The following is a 15,971-nucleotide window of genomic DNA, read 5'->3' on the forward strand; positions in this document are numbered from 1 at the left end:
GTACAGTTGACGAAGTACAGACATTGTTGCCGATGAAAAAAGAGCCAGTCGCGTTGAAGATGATGTCACGGCAGTCTTACGCGGTGTTGCATGGTTATCAGCTGAGAAGCCCGCCTACACTCGAGCTAAACCATGTAGTGGAATGCAGACTAAATTATTCTATGGTGGAAATTAGGGCAAATGTTAAAGTGGTACAGTATTGCCATGAGTAATTGCATAACTGGATTTATCCAAGGACTACAATATAACTTCAAAGAAAGAATGTTTTATTTGTTATCAAACTGATGAAAAAAAGGTTATGAAAAGTAACAATTTTAACACAAAAATATGAATTTCAGGCAAGAAGACTGCACCTCCACATCATTAAATGACAATGGCAGATAATGGAAACATAAATGGACAGTAAAAAATTGGTAATTAATGATAAAACGGTGACAAGACAATGATTTGAGGTGACCAGTCCCACTTTAAAAACAAAACACGCCATTTTAGCTCTTGAACTGTGAACCCCCATCCATTATAACCTCTTTGTCTTTCTGTATTTGTCATAACTTTGACTTTATTCTTTCAAAAAGAAATATCACTAGTGTAACCCAGAACAAGAAAGCCATGATACAGAAGGAAGGGCACCTTGTATTTGTTGGACAACTGCAAGTAGTTAAATATTCATGCAACTTTAGAAACATCTCTGGTTAGATCTCTAGGCTAACAATACATTTTATTCTTTATGAAATATTAATATAATTCTCCACATTCCCATTAAAGTTTTTCTCCATGTAAATTAACAGTTAACAGATTCTGTCATGAAATACGCTGATAAACCATATGTTCAGTCTGTACAATAGAGGTACTAAAAATTACAACTGTCATGGTATATGTACAATTTCCTACCTACAAAGTACAACAGCTAGCATGTAATAAAATATGTAAACAAATTTCTTGTTTCTTGACACAGTTGACTGTGACAGCAGATAGAATTCACACTTTCAACATTTGATTTATTTCTTTATACACATTTGTTAACAGTGTTGTAGTACTGCATTTGTCTTCCTCCTGACACCTCCATAGAAAAAGAGAACAACAGGCAATGAACCAACAAACAGTTTTGCAAAAAGATAAAACCACCACTAGCTGTGCATCAATAACAGACCTTTTTTTTTTTTTTTTTTTTTAAAAGACTGTTTTTTTCATGGTTAACATTTTTGAGAGGAGTTCTGATCTGATATGAACAACTGTTTGGCATTAATTAAGAGAACATGGTCCAAGTTGAACACTGTATACTTGACTTTTACTGTACTGAACTTTACTGTAGAATTAGGATGGCATGCATTTTACAATCAGTTGCTTTTTACCTAGAGAGTGGCCACTTCTTCCCACAAAGTGGGTCACTCTTTCTGTCAAACAATGAAAATAGTTGTGGTGAATCGGATGCCAGAGCAAACAGATTTTAGGAGATCTTGCCCCTGGCAAGTTCCTTACTTGGAATCATTTTATACACAGAAATAGTTTTCTTTTCTTACTGTTCTTTTTGTCATTTTTTCCCTTTTGCTTAAAGCAAATATAAGTTAGACACCACACTTGTATTATGTATAAAACATAAAAATGTGTCATACTCTGATACAGCAAGAGTCCTTTTTTACTTCTACAATGATGGTGTGCCTGACCCTCTTGTTAAGCACTACATGTTGCTTACATGCTGAAAATGTATAAGATTATGAGCCTTTTGTAATTAACAATTTTACAAAAAAGTTTTTGTTTAATGCTAAGGATCACATAGCTCTAAAAGTCACTTGGGAGAATGATGTAGCTGTGAAATATTTCTATACTGATAACGTCTCTGACCAGATAGAAGAGTAAGGTCTCTAAAGTTGCTATTTAGCCTTGTTGTTATGCTTACAATAGTAAGTGTGCTTTATATTACAGTACATATCATCAGTTCAACTACTCAGCACAGTATAAGATTATTCAAGTTCCATGTTATACCATCATTTGTCATAGCTCCTTGCAAGGAAACTGATAAGTCAATGTTCTCTTAGTGCTTTCTTTCTTCACTCTCTCGTGTTCACGAAAGTCTCACAGTCACACATAATACTCCTTATCCTTATTTTTCTGCTTCTTGTTGCTGCCTTTCGAACTCTGCTGTTTGTCCTTAATGACAGCGCCGTTGCTTTGCACAGCTGAGTTGGTTATGTAGTTCCTGCTTTCGTCCACCTGGTAGGAGCCTTCATCCCTGTTCCTGTACTTATACATGGCATACAGAAGGATGAGGATGCACAGGGCAGCGGCCGCCACTATTCCGATGACCATCCCGGTGGTGCTGCTAGATTCACGGACCACTTCCGAGGGCCCTGGAACTCGCCTGACGCCCGGCTCTGTGGGGAGTGCTGTGGGTATATTACGGAACATTGGGGAGGTTATTAATGGGCCCCTCAGCTTGCTGCTGTCTACCTCAAAAGTTGTGGGCAATGGAAGCAACACTAGGTCGGGCTGGGGTTTTAGCTCGCGGTTATTCATTATGCCAGCCGGCTGTTTGGCCGGAGCATTGTGGAGGGTTGCGGTGGAGGCAGAGGTGGCGGTGGTGGGGCTCTGGTCGGCGGTTAGTATGGCGGTAGTGGTAGTCCTACTGCGTCTGGAGATTGAAGGTTTGTTAGGTCTAAAAGTCTCGTAGCCACCTTCAAAGCCTGACGTGGATAAGGTCTTAGCTGTTACCAAGGAGAAGGTCGTGTAAAAATCTTCATCACCAGTAGGGGGCAGGTTAGACTTGAACGCTTCCCCAGAGCCAGACCCCGATATCACCAAGCCATCATCATCACAATCATCGCTGCCTCGGTCCGACAAGCAAGGTACCCCCGCCTCAGTGGCCTTGGACAGGGACTCTTTGGTGGTCTCAATAATGGTCAGGAGTGGGTGGTGGGTTGAGGGAGTGGGAATGAAGGGTGCACAAGTAGCTACGAGGGGTGCGCTAATGGATCCTGAAGTACTGGGATGACTAACTCAGCTCCTGGGGTTGGAGACAGACAGGCAGTCATGTTAGAGGACAGCTTTAGGGTTTTATGAAATATACTAAGTTACTGTACATACATCTGGACAGAATACCAAAGCAGACAACCAAAACCAACCAAAACTTGGCATATCAATTCAAGACTGCTAGATTAAGGAAAGGAAAATTGGCATATTTTATATATTTCAAAAGGCTTAAGAGGTGTACAAGGATGAGCCAGAAATATCAAGCAAAGTTTGCTTCAAATTCAATGTGCTTGCTATAGTTAAGTATACTTGATTCTTCCTCAATATAATTCAAGCAAAGAGCAATCTGTAAAAAATGTAAACTAATAAACTTTATTTGCTGAATACAAATAAATGAAAACCTATTCATAGTTAAAATCAAAATATACTATAGTTGTTGTTACCCCCCCCCCATATTAAATAAGAAGGAAAACATCTAATATTAAAAATTACTTTAATTTCACATCATCACAACATATACAGTAACATGAATTTGGTTAAGATAAAATGTATTATCCAAACTACAGATTGCTGTTATAATATAAATAACAGCAATGTTTACAGCTCAATGGCTCTCCAATCATCTTAAACCTTTTGCCTTATTTTGCTAATACAGAAAACTATAGTTACAGTTCTACAAACATTTCTCGGATACAGAGCTGCTCTGGATGTAAAGGGGATCTCAATCTTAAAGTTAAATTACAGTGAGAGGAAACAAACAACAAGTTTGTGTAGCCACTTGAATAGTGAAGGTGGAGCTGTTTGTAAAAAATTAGATAAATCCTCAATCAATGAATTCATGCAAATAAATGATTTCTTTATACTCACTTTGGTTAATCAGGACTGATATTAAACTGGATGCACATTCCAAGCATTTGTCATGTGCAAACCATTGGAATATCGTTACTTAGAGTTCACTACCAACAAATGTGTGCATATTAGTTGTATCAATTTGTTTTCACAAACTTTTCTAACTATATACAGACTGTATCAACAAGCCAGAAGCTAACGTGCTATTTCCATGAAAGATATTCCAGATAGTGGAAGGTTAACCCTTGTCTTAGCCTCGGGTCAAATTGGACCCGTTTTTAAAGTTGTTTTTATATCAGAAATACATTTCTTTCAATGAAATAAAAAAATAACATGGGTGCACGTTGTATTGAACCACAACGTTGCATGTAAAATTAATGATTACTTCCATTGAATTTTCGGTGTGTAATTCAAATTTATAGCATTTGAAAAATAAAATGTTTAAATGGCTACATGGTTTACAGAGAGGTTTTGTCAGTTTATTATAATGTCATTCAAATGTTGATTGCTTTTTTCTGTACTGTGTCTTGACAAGATTTAAAAGAAAAAAGTTTGTTATGGCTCATTAATATTTTATTCAACAAGTGACAATGATCTGTTTTAAGAGCAGCTCTGTGATACCAAGAAAACACTGTTGAACTATAATATATCTTAGTTCCTACCATGTCAATGGCAGAGTAAAGTCACCTGAATGCTCACCCTTTGTGGAATACTAGCCTGAGTAAAAGATGTCATGCCGTGAACTCTCCTTTATTAAGTGTTTAACAGCTTCATTTTACAGTTAGCCTCTTGCTCACCAGAAGAACAGGAGACCAGGTCCTCTAACAAATCTATTTCAATATATAGGCTACATGCTCATTATACTACTTTATACTACAATAAAAAATGTGAAATATAAAATCAGACCAATTCTTTGCAAATTTGTCTGAACTCAAATCTAAGCTTGATGAATCTGCCACAATGGAAAGCTACAACTGTCTGTTGAACTTTTTGCTTATCACTTTCAGTTGGGTACGCTAATAATAAGGCTTTCTAGAGATGTGCGCACCATAACATTTGAAATGTTCTTCCATGATAAATAAGAGCAAGAAACAGTTTTGGTAAATTGAGTTATTATTGAAGATGCAGTTAGTAAACCTGCTGTACACAACACAACAATATCAGTTGGTACTCCCTAACAACCGACAATTGGCAAAGCATTCAAACTGTATGATGAAAAACTGTATAACTGCTTGTTAAACCAAAGTCTGGTTGTCTTTTGCTGTATTTGTTAAAAACCGAGGCTGTAACATGGACGCGTGGCTCTTTGACAGAGCTTGGCTTAGGAACTTAGCCCACACTGCATTTCAGTAACAACAATAGGCTTCAAACTATAACATTGCTTACCCTCTAATAATGTTGCTCTCTATTTTTCCAAGCTAAATCCTCATGGCAGATTATTTATGACTTGTTGATCAACTTCAGTTCTAATCTGTGACATCTGCATTATTACCTTCAATGTTGATCCACACATTTATGCAAAAAATAAACAAAAAACAGTAGTACAAATTTTTAAGGAGAAGTGCAAAGAGTTAGATTTATTCTTAATGTAAATGTGATCTCAAGCAGGAGTGAACATTCAAAGTGCCATTGACATGGAAAGTATCCACTGCCATCAAGCGTGGGCATACTGAATCTTAAAAGCACATTGTATATCAATAAAGCAAACTGTTGTGTAACTCACAAATGATCACAAACACAAACATTCACAAGCACACAAGTCTGTAGATCAATGCAAATGTATTCTATCATTTCAAACAATAAAACATTGTTAAAGACTCATTCAGTTGTCCACAGCTTGATCGGAGATGCAGTTTGTAGTGCATGTTGTGTTCATATCGAGTAGGACTCAATAATGAATAGTGAGTCAACCTACACCATGGGATTGAATTGTGTACCTTAACATAGGATCTGGGAGTTGCTTATGATTCTACATGTAGCACCTACCATATTCATTACGTCACTTTGCTTTCATTGTGACATACACAAGAATGACATTTTAGTCCATTCCTTCATATTCTACAAACTGCATCTTCAAAAAAACAAAAACAAGAGTGTAAACATATTGTGTATTGTCAACTTACATCAACAAATTGCCCACGTGATTTAGGCATGAAGAAAAGAATTTACAAAGGAAAAGTCGTGTAAGAATGTTGGATAGCCACTTGGTACCGTTAAAGATCATTTTATCCACTGTAGATTGTGTTCTATCTTAAAACACGACGGTACAGGGAGGCAACAACACATACATCCACAACACATAACATAAAAAATAAACACCATAATTCTGTTTTTTATGTTTTGTTTTTTCCTGGTAAATAATTTGTTTTTACAAAAGAATGTGTATCTACATAGTTTTCATTGCAATAGACTTCAATAGAATCTAAATCTATCCATGTTACAGTTTTTGCTTGAATTGTAATTTGATCTTTAGTGTAGAATGGATGGATGACTCTATACTTTAATATCTCTAAAGACAAGGGAGACAGTGAAGAAGGGCTGGGACCTATGAACATACTACAGAGGAAATGAGGGTGATGAGGGTGACAGTGTAAGTCAGTTGCCATGTCCATGTAAAGGCAGTACGAAGCGGTCGGGCGGCATTAGAGCTTTTGGCTGTAAGGAAGGGATGGGGATATACAAACAATGAGCAATATACATGCCCATCTACAGAAAAGAACAGAAGAACTCTAACACTGACAAGTCTGACAAACCCTAAACTGCAACTTCTTAACCATGCAATTCATTTGTTTTTTGTCTTACAAAAATATTCAGCAAAGATCAATTTGTATGTCAATTGATCTGGAACTGCTTCACCTACTAATCTGTGGGCTTCTGCATACGTTTACAAAAATGCCTGAAGTTGAGTTGATTGTTCAGCTGTTGTTGTTTTGAACATTTACTTCTTTTTTTATTCAATATTTGCCAGAAAAGCATACTGCAGGAAATATAACACACAAGTTAATCACTAAAGTAGTTCCAAATCCACAAAAAAAGTCTAAATATATCAAAATATTATTTCACACTGTGATTTAAATGTTATCTGATTGACAAAAAAACAAACTAAACATACTTCATAAGCCAAAAACCATAATTAGAACCAAAATGCCAGTGATCAATTGGATCAATACAAAGAAATATGAGCAGTTAAAACCAAATCAAATGAAAAATGTTAGGATGAAAGAACAAAGCCAAAATTTTGCACACACTACAACCAGATGCACACAATACAAAACAGACAGTGTTGAGAGAGGCACTCGACTGGAGGCCGGGCTCCTCTCTCTTGTGTTCCAAATCTATAAGTATTTAAACATGAAGCAGCCGTGCATTCTGGGTGTACATCAGAGAGAGAGACGCTACTGACTGACAATGGGTTATTTTGATTATTTTCTGGCTATGTTTTCGTTGTACTGGAGGATGTTGATGCATGCTTAAAGTAAGTTGCATTTAGGGAAAGTATAAAATAAACCACACAGCAAACTGGGAGCAGGTAAGACTGACCAATGTTGGACAAATAGGAGACAGACACTGTGTCCCAATCCCTTACTATATGCGAATAGTGAAATTAAGTAATGAAACAGTTTGTACTGCAAAAAAACAACATGTGATACTTATGATATACATGTGTGCAGGCAGATGTCAGGCAAACGGCAACTTTGTTAAAAGCTCGAACAATTCTCCTCCATTTCTGTTAAATGCACCACTCAACATCAAGTGAATTCTGTTTGCAAATTGACATGTTTGAGTAGTCATCATTTTGCCACTTTTCCACTGTAACCCCCCCCCAAAAAAAACAAATTTGTGTGTAGTATGCAATTGGGACACAGCTCGAGTTTAACTAATAACAGTGGGGAAGAGAAAGAAAAAAAAACACAAAACATACATAAATAATATTTTGTCATGGACTATATGTGAAATGCAATTTGTTCAATATTGAAATATGATATGATAAAGAGTCAAAAGACAAGCTTAAAGCTGATATCATTAACATTGTGCATGTTGTCGTCTGTGCAGTGGTGGAAGATGAAAGTGGCAGCTGCAGTTTATCTAAACCTGCCAAAGCAAAACTAAGGACATTAGATTGTTGGCACTATCCACCATGACAGGTGTGAACCAACCAGCTAACCTATATTTAGTTAGTAGTTTAAAGAGTGTCCAAGAATGCTTTCACACTGGCATTTAAGTTCAAATTTTAAGGAGTGTGGCAACACATTTTGTACCAGAAACAAATTTTGAAAATAAATGGGGACTGTGATCTGTCTCCCTTGAACTGTGGAATGGTTTGTGTATCTTCGGAACGCCATCAATTTTCCCACTATAGGAGGATTAGTAAAATGACGTAAAAGCTAAGAATAACTCCCCAGCCCCAACCTGATACTACACAATGTTTTTTTTTTGTGTTTTTTACCTAGGCACAGCACCACTGTCAGGGGAGGGGGTCAAAGTGTACAGATGGCCCGGCCCAAAGCCCAGGGGGGCCATGCAAAGCCTCAAGTACCCTGTCAAACCTCAGCTGTGGTTTGTATGTTTTACAATAACTCCACCACCCCGAAGGTTATATAAACACAGATACCAGCTTTAACCCCATAGGGTCTTTTGACATATAATTTAATATTTTGCCTAATGTAACCCACATGGTTTTTCAATGTAGATAAAAATGTAATCGGAGAGGAATTCCATAAGATGGCAAATGTCTGACTAGTGTTATTATGGATCCCACGCAACTTCTAGGCAAGTACCGCCCTTCGAAGCAGCCTGATTGGTTGGGGTTAGGCATTGACCTCAAGTAGTTAAGGTTAGGATAGCCGACTGGTCAGGGGATAGGACAAATCAGCATGAGCATGGACACCTAGCCAATAGTAGCGTGTGAATGCTATTGAAGGGCAGGTCTTGCATAGATGTTGCGTGAGATCCATAATAACGCGTCTGACTAGTCTGTGCTCAAAGGAAATTAAATGGAGACCAGTGGTTGCCTCGAGGCCAGAAAATGTATTTTAAAAACATCAAATCAAGATCATTTCAAGTGTGCTTTGTGATAAATTGCAGATCCTTTAGTCTTTAAAAGGCCAATACTTGCTGTTGTTTGTGTTACACGGCAACATGTAGCCTATCTACAACCAAGCAGCAGGAAAGAGTTGCAGATACACGGCTGAGGTCAGATTCTTATTATATTATTATTATTATATATATCTTATTCTTATTATATATATATATATATATATAATTATGTCGTCTAACTTAAGATCTATATGTTCTATACAAAGTGCAAGTAAAACTGCTACTCCCTACCATTGTCATTCTTCATATTACGTCATCTTACAGTGCGGATTGGTGATCCAATTTCCCAATAGATGATCGTTGCCTACTTTTTACAACTAGGAGGTAGTGTAGGGCCATACTGCATCATATGTATGATAGTGATAACAACACCCATTCAATTGGATGATAACATTTAAAGTGGGTGGTCTGCTCCACCAAATGTTTCAATGATTTCTACCATTTCTAACACTCAATAAAATATAACTAGTTTATCAGACTTGAATGAAAAACAGAACTGAATTCAAATATTTGAAACTTTTCAAAAATTATATGGGCCCGCGTTTATTAGGCTGGAGGCACGAAGCTGTGAGCTGTGAGTCACGAAGCTGTGAGAAATGAGCTGAAAACTTCAAAGATGTCAAATAATGTTCAGTTGTGGTCAGCCTGCAGTTTATAGACTAGCGGCATCCTGCTTCATGATGCACCCATTTGGAAGTGTGCCATTTTATTTTTTTATTTCTTCATGGTCATCTCAGTGCTATGAGGCAAATGTTCAGTTGTGCCGATTTAAATTTGTGCCCGACTATCAATTGGACTATGAGACACTGATAAAGTGAGTTCCATGACAAAGTGGGAAAACTCACATTGATATTGTCTCCTAATGTTTCCTCAACCATTGCATCCAACATGCTTGGTTATGTGATCTAAGGGGCCTTTCACACCTAACTCGTTCTGGTCTGTTTGATCCGAACCAAAATTACAGGTGTCAGTTTGTTTTGAATAAACGCTGTAACTCGGCAAAACCAAAGTAAAGTTCCTTTGTCTTGCTTCTCAACAGAGCATCAAAACAAAAAGAACCACGGTAGCACGGGGAGAGCATGAGTCAGAAAAACTTCTGACACCAGAGAGAGAATACGAGAGGATGGGGAAGCCCGACGTGGCTCACATATGTGATGACAACAGAACGTAGTTATGTCATGTAGAGTTCTTAAGTGCGCTTTCATATCTGCAGTGTGAAATCCAAACTAACCAGATCAAATGTATACAATATCTTGGAGCTAGCGTGCAGCAGATATACGTTACGTTAGTGTTAGGTGTAGGTTATAGATTATGGTCAGCTCACCAGACATTTCTTAAAAATAAAGATTGTTTACAAGTCCCGCATCTCAAGTCTGAGTCGAGTCTGAAGTCTTTTGAGGACAAGTCTCAAACTCGAGTCCCCATCTCTTATACAATGCAACAAAAACATGAACCTGGGATCTGACTTTTAGGTGTGAAAAGGCACTAAATGGTTTATGATGGACATTCAGGTATCTGATCTCATTCAGCTACAGTGGTACCCCTTTGCATGTTACACACAGCTGTCTCTCTTTTGCATGTCAGCAAGCACGGAACAGATGGTATTAACATGTGTTTTGATATATAATGGTGCACCTCTTGGAACAGCTGTTTGGAGTAAACAACGCTTGGCCTTTTGTTATTAGTTTAGGCCATTGACATAATGGGGGAGGGTATTGCATTCAACATGACATTGACAGTGACAGTACTCAGGTTAATCTGTAAAGCTGTACTACTTTACACATTATGGGAATATTTTGTATTACTAATCATTGGCCATGGGGTGTTTTTGTACCAATATCATATTGTATGTATCAGAATATTTAGTGTCTCCACAAGAAAAATAAATAGAACCTGTCTACTTGGTCATCAAATATCAGTTTACAGTATGAGCTATTCAAGAACCATTGCCATCTTATGAAATTAATTGAAAGGAGAACACAACAGATTTACAACAGAGAACAGAATCACTTGATAACTTCTCCAAACTGACCAGAAAGACAACAGCCACATGGCAAAATAAAGACGGTGTGGGGTAAGATAGACGGCATTCGATGGTGCGACCGCAAAAATGGTTTCCAACTTAAACACAATTGCAAAAAAAGCAACCAAGTTAGTCTAAATATGGGGGCATGGAGTCAAGACTCAATCAAAAAACATGCAAATAAATTATCAAAGTTCACCCTGCTTAAAGTGAAACTTTATTTTCTTCAATTTTCAATCAGCTCTGTATCACCCCACACAGTGTGATGAACACTGTTCATCTGCATATACTACCTACACTGCAATGAAACAAAGCTGATTGAAAAACAGAAAAGTATCCCTTCAAGAGAAATAATAAAGTGGAAAATACTAGAATTTGTGGCAAAACAGTTTTATGCCATCTACACTAAAATAGGTTAAAATGCATTGCAAATGCATTTAGTCATTGAGCAAATACATCATTAGGTGGAAGTTGGCAGGGGAAGGAAAGGGACTGGAAGACTGACTAAAGAATTAGAAGGGTACACTTTTCAAATACAAGTGCCAACAGTTATGTAACTTTTCGTATTCAAGATGAAAAAAAGTTGAAGGGAAGAAAATATTTTTTCTTGCCTTTTGATTTGCTTTGAAAACCAAGAGAGGGATCTTTTCAGTAAAAGCTGCATGGTACAAAGCTGCATGGAACCCCGAATATATGTGGAAATAAATATCACCCACCAACGCGTCATGCCACAAATGTGTTTTTTTGTTGGTTGGCGAATAGACGAGAATGATGTCTCAATAACAAAACTTAGAAAAGACAAAACAAAACAGGAAATAGCATTGACTCCGGAAATAATACAACAAAGGAAATTTCAAATAAAAAGCATGCCACTGTCAAAGTGATGTTAGGGTTAGAATGGTGTGAATTTCTGTGTAAACACATGATTGGATGACTGGGGCCCTGTCTTTGTCTTTCTTCATAAATCCCCATAAATCTCAGGCTACACATCACATCTGTTAACCCATTTAGACCACAACCTTTCACATACTCTGAAAAAATTTGGGAATGACCTTTAAAAGGGAGAACCTACTGGTCTGAATTTCTGGATGTTACCAGTAGGCATTAGACTATACATATTTCACAATCTGATGTTTATATATATGACATAAAGCAAAATATTTATTTTCTTATGAAATGTCATGGAGTACAACTTAGCAGTATAGTTCAGCATTGTTTTAGACGCAATTGTTCTTGAGCTAAAAGTCCGGTTGTATGGTGAATAGGGCCTTAATAGAAAAATATAATGGTTTCCTGACTAGGCATTATAAGCAAACTGGTCAATTAGTTATTCACCGTTTTATTTTTAATTTGTATAATATATAATAATAATATAATAATAATATGTCCTAGTGTTTTATATCATCTGTAAGTGACAGGAGTGGAGTGTGTGAAATTTACTGTAGCAGGAAGGTTTGTACAGGACAGCTTGTCTTTATTGCCAACATGAACAAAATACTGATGCTGACATGTCATTTACACCAACAGCAATACTTAAAAGGTGTTCTGTTTGCTGTCTGGGTACATATCATCAATGAAATTATGTCTGAGAGTATTCAAATAAGCATTGTATTTAAAAGGTGATGTATTGTTTAATGGTACAGCTATAAACAAAAAAACATGAACATGTTCAGCCTAAAAAATCTTTTAAAAAAAGAGATCTGTCATGCCCTTCAGAAAGGTGTGTGACAGTTTGATTATTTAGTAAAGAAGTGACAACACGTCTGTTTGCTGTATCCTACAAAATAAATGTTGCTGAAATATGGAAATTCCCAAATTCTTTCAAACTGATTCTCTAAGTTATCACAAGGCTTGAACATTTTAGAATTTTTAATATTTAGATACAAAAAAGACAGAATAACATGTACATCTAAAAGTAAAAGTATGACCCAAAAAAAGAAAAGAAAAACTTGTACACAGAAATTCAATGATATCTGTTCTCTATTACATGTAAGCGAATATGGAAAAAACAAACTAAAACAAAACAACACTGTTATCTAGACAACACTGACTTTTAGCTGAAAAGAAATTTAAAAACAAAGACTGTCAAAATGTATTGTTACAAAATGGAAATTGGCAGAGCAGTGAATGGCAGGAGCAGTGGACTCAAACACGATGTGATACATTTTGCAGCATCAGTGCAGAGAACATCGTTCACCATCATACAAATTTTGCACATTTGTGATGACATGTACTAACCCTTATTATTCCTCTCAGAAAACAGAATTTGTATGAATATTGGTGACCATGTTAACTACTTTGGTAGACCCCATGTGCAAGTGTAGCTCATTATAGTAATGGTTTCTGGGTAACTGAATGGAACTGTCTGTTCTGGTTTCTTTTTTCAATTTGAATTCTCAATTTGCATTAAATAATCCAACTTTTCTTTTAACTGGGCAATGTGCAAGTAAGCTATGCTTACTTTTACTACATTGGCTGTTTTATGAAGTTACACTTTGTTTAACCATGGGGGTGTGATGCTTTGAGGATACCTTGATCCTCTGGTGCAGATGAGTGAAAGCACAAAAAAGCAAGCAAATGCAAACTAACCTAGCCCACCTGCATGGATAGTTTCACACTCCTCCAGGTCTTCGTCATCACTCGAACACTCTGCAGATGACACAATTTCATCTGCCGTATGCTTCATGGGCAGAACGTTGGTCATCAGAGGTCACAGCCACAGCAAAGATACCCAAAATACAAAGAGCCAACAGCAAAAAACAAAGAAGACACACAAAGACAAGTAAAAATATACTAAATGAGTTAGAAGATGAGCATGAAAGTTTTTTTTTTTGACCTTGGAAACAGTAGTGTGACAAAAACAACTAACTCAAGGTTCACTTTTTTCAGAGCTTTCAACTGGATCTCACAGTCTCCCTCATTTTATGTGAGTTGGCTTAGTTTTCATATAGATGGCTCAGTTGCTGTCATGTGACCTAAGTATCGATCAAATGACAACAGGTGGTCACATACGGGTGGAGATGGTAATCCCTGTCTCTGTTTAGAGATGGTGTCTGATGTGAATGTCCTACTTGATGTTTCTCCTGTTGTCCGCTGACATCTGGTCTATGATTTTTGACCCCTTCCCAGTGGATGCTGTGAGTAGTTTTAAACCTACTAACTTTATGTGGTTGGTATCAAGACATCACTGCCTGATGGCTTTCTGATTGCTTTGCCCATGTAGTTCAGTGTAGTGCAAAGTAATTGTCTCATATCAGTCTTGAAATGGTGTATGCTGGGTTTTCTTGTGGAACATTTGGATTTATGGATATAAAACTTGCTAAGTAAAATATTAATATAAAGTATAAAAACATCACTTTAGTCCATATAATTTAATGTATATTTTCTCTAAATTAATCCTAGTTCCGCACATTGTATATACATGCTTTAAAAAGCCTATACAATGTTATATTCCTGTGCAGGTATTGTAAAACCATTTTTTTTATTTACCAATTGTGATAATATTTTATGTGTGATCTTTTATGTTGTTAGTGGTGGTTAGAGTTCACACTGAGCTACTAGTTTGTTTGAGTGGGTTTCCTTCACACTGTGGTCTTTAGCCTATGCTCAAACCCACACAAACACAGGTGTCTGAGAAAGACCACGGTTGAAAGCTCGAGGAAAAGCTAGTAATTGGACCTTGAGTTACGATTTCTTTGTCAAAAAACCTGATAAGTAAAACGTAATGCATGACAAACAAACTTTGAACAATAGCAATTCTACCAAAGAATGCATTTTCTAAAGCCTCCAATTTGTTTGCCACTGGAAAGCTTTTAAAGTGAAACAGCAGCTGTTCAGTTTGTATTAGCAATTAACAACTCCAGTACAGCTGTGAGAGCAATCAGTAAAAGTACTGTAATTAGACTGATATCTGGAAGTATGTGAGCCCTGTCCCTGTCACTCCTGAACCAATCTCACTGTCACTCAAGAGACTGTAAAATCTAAATAATATGAACAGACATATAATAACAATAAAATAACCAAATTGGAAGATTTTGGGAATATGATTACCATGCCATTGTATAGCCTGGGCACCAGTCCACATCTTCATCTTTACTTAATGTGGTACAGTTATAAGGGAGACACCATCAGTGGGAATTACAGGGCAGGTTCCCTTTTTCAAGTGTGTCTTTTAAACAATAGTCAATGCCCATATGTACGTTGAAACAGATTTTGCTTGCTGTACTAATTCCTACTGTTCACACTGGCCATTAAAAGATTCCCTCTTAAAGGGTAACTACTGATTTTTTCAACCTGGGCTATTTTCCTATGTTTTTGTGTCTAAGTGACTGATGGGAACAACAATCTTTGACATTGGTCCAGTATTAAGCAAGAACGCTGCAGTCGGCAGCGGCGAAACAAGCTACAATATAAGTTAATAAGGCAACATTATGGAAAGGATCCATTCAGAGATAGACCTTTAAAACCTCTTTGAGACCTTTTTTGTTTAACCAGAAACAGCTCTGAAGTCGCTAGCGCAAAACCCACCAGACTCCATTTAAAAAAGCAATACTTTTAGTGTGTGAGCCAACATATTTTCACATGTAAATCAGTAAACTATGTGTTTATTTCAACCAAAACTAAAGTTTTGATGGTTGGAAAAGTGGAAAGACGACCCAAAATGGCTTTTTATAGTTTTCAGTCAGTCAGACACTTAGAATATTAATCTGAGCCTGTCAGTGGCAAAACGAGTACTTTTGCGAAGGTAAATACAAGCTATACAATTGCCCCATAACTTACATTGTTTCGCCGATGCCGAATCCAGCGATCTTGCTTAATACTGGACCAATGTCAAAGATTGTAAATAGGAGGAAAAAAAGGAAATTACCCTTTAAAGGACAAATCCAGCACAAAATGAACCTTATGGTTAATAACACATGTCCCTTTCTCTAGGATACGTTTTCATGCTAATCGAATGTGACCAGTTTTATCGCAAACTGCTAATTACCTTCCGGAAATGACGAGCGGAATGAGGTGACTACAGTCTCTCAAAATC

General features: G+C 36.9%; 1 protein-coding gene across 1 annotated transcript in view; it reads right to left on the reverse strand.

Annotated features, from left to right (window-relative positions):
* Positions 1-541: 541 nt before the first annotated feature.
* nrxn3a (neurexin 3a) overlaps positions 542-15,971 on the reverse strand; it is a 260,386-nt gene continuing 244,956 nt past the window's right edge. The window contains 3 exon segments of the mRNA XM_039786713.1: positions 542-2,954; positions 2,957-3,001; positions 13,526-13,616. Coding sequence (XP_039642647.1) covers positions 2,080-2,954; positions 2,957-3,001; positions 13,526-13,616 — 1,011 coding nt within the window. The 3' untranslated portion in view covers positions 542-2,079.

Source organism: Perca fluviatilis, chromosome 20, assembly GCF_010015445.1.
Source record: "Perca fluviatilis chromosome 20, GENO_Pfluv_1.0, whole genome shotgun sequence".
In the NCBI taxonomy this organism is placed as follows: domain Eukaryota; kingdom Metazoa; phylum Chordata; class Actinopteri; order Perciformes; family Percidae; genus Perca; species Perca fluviatilis.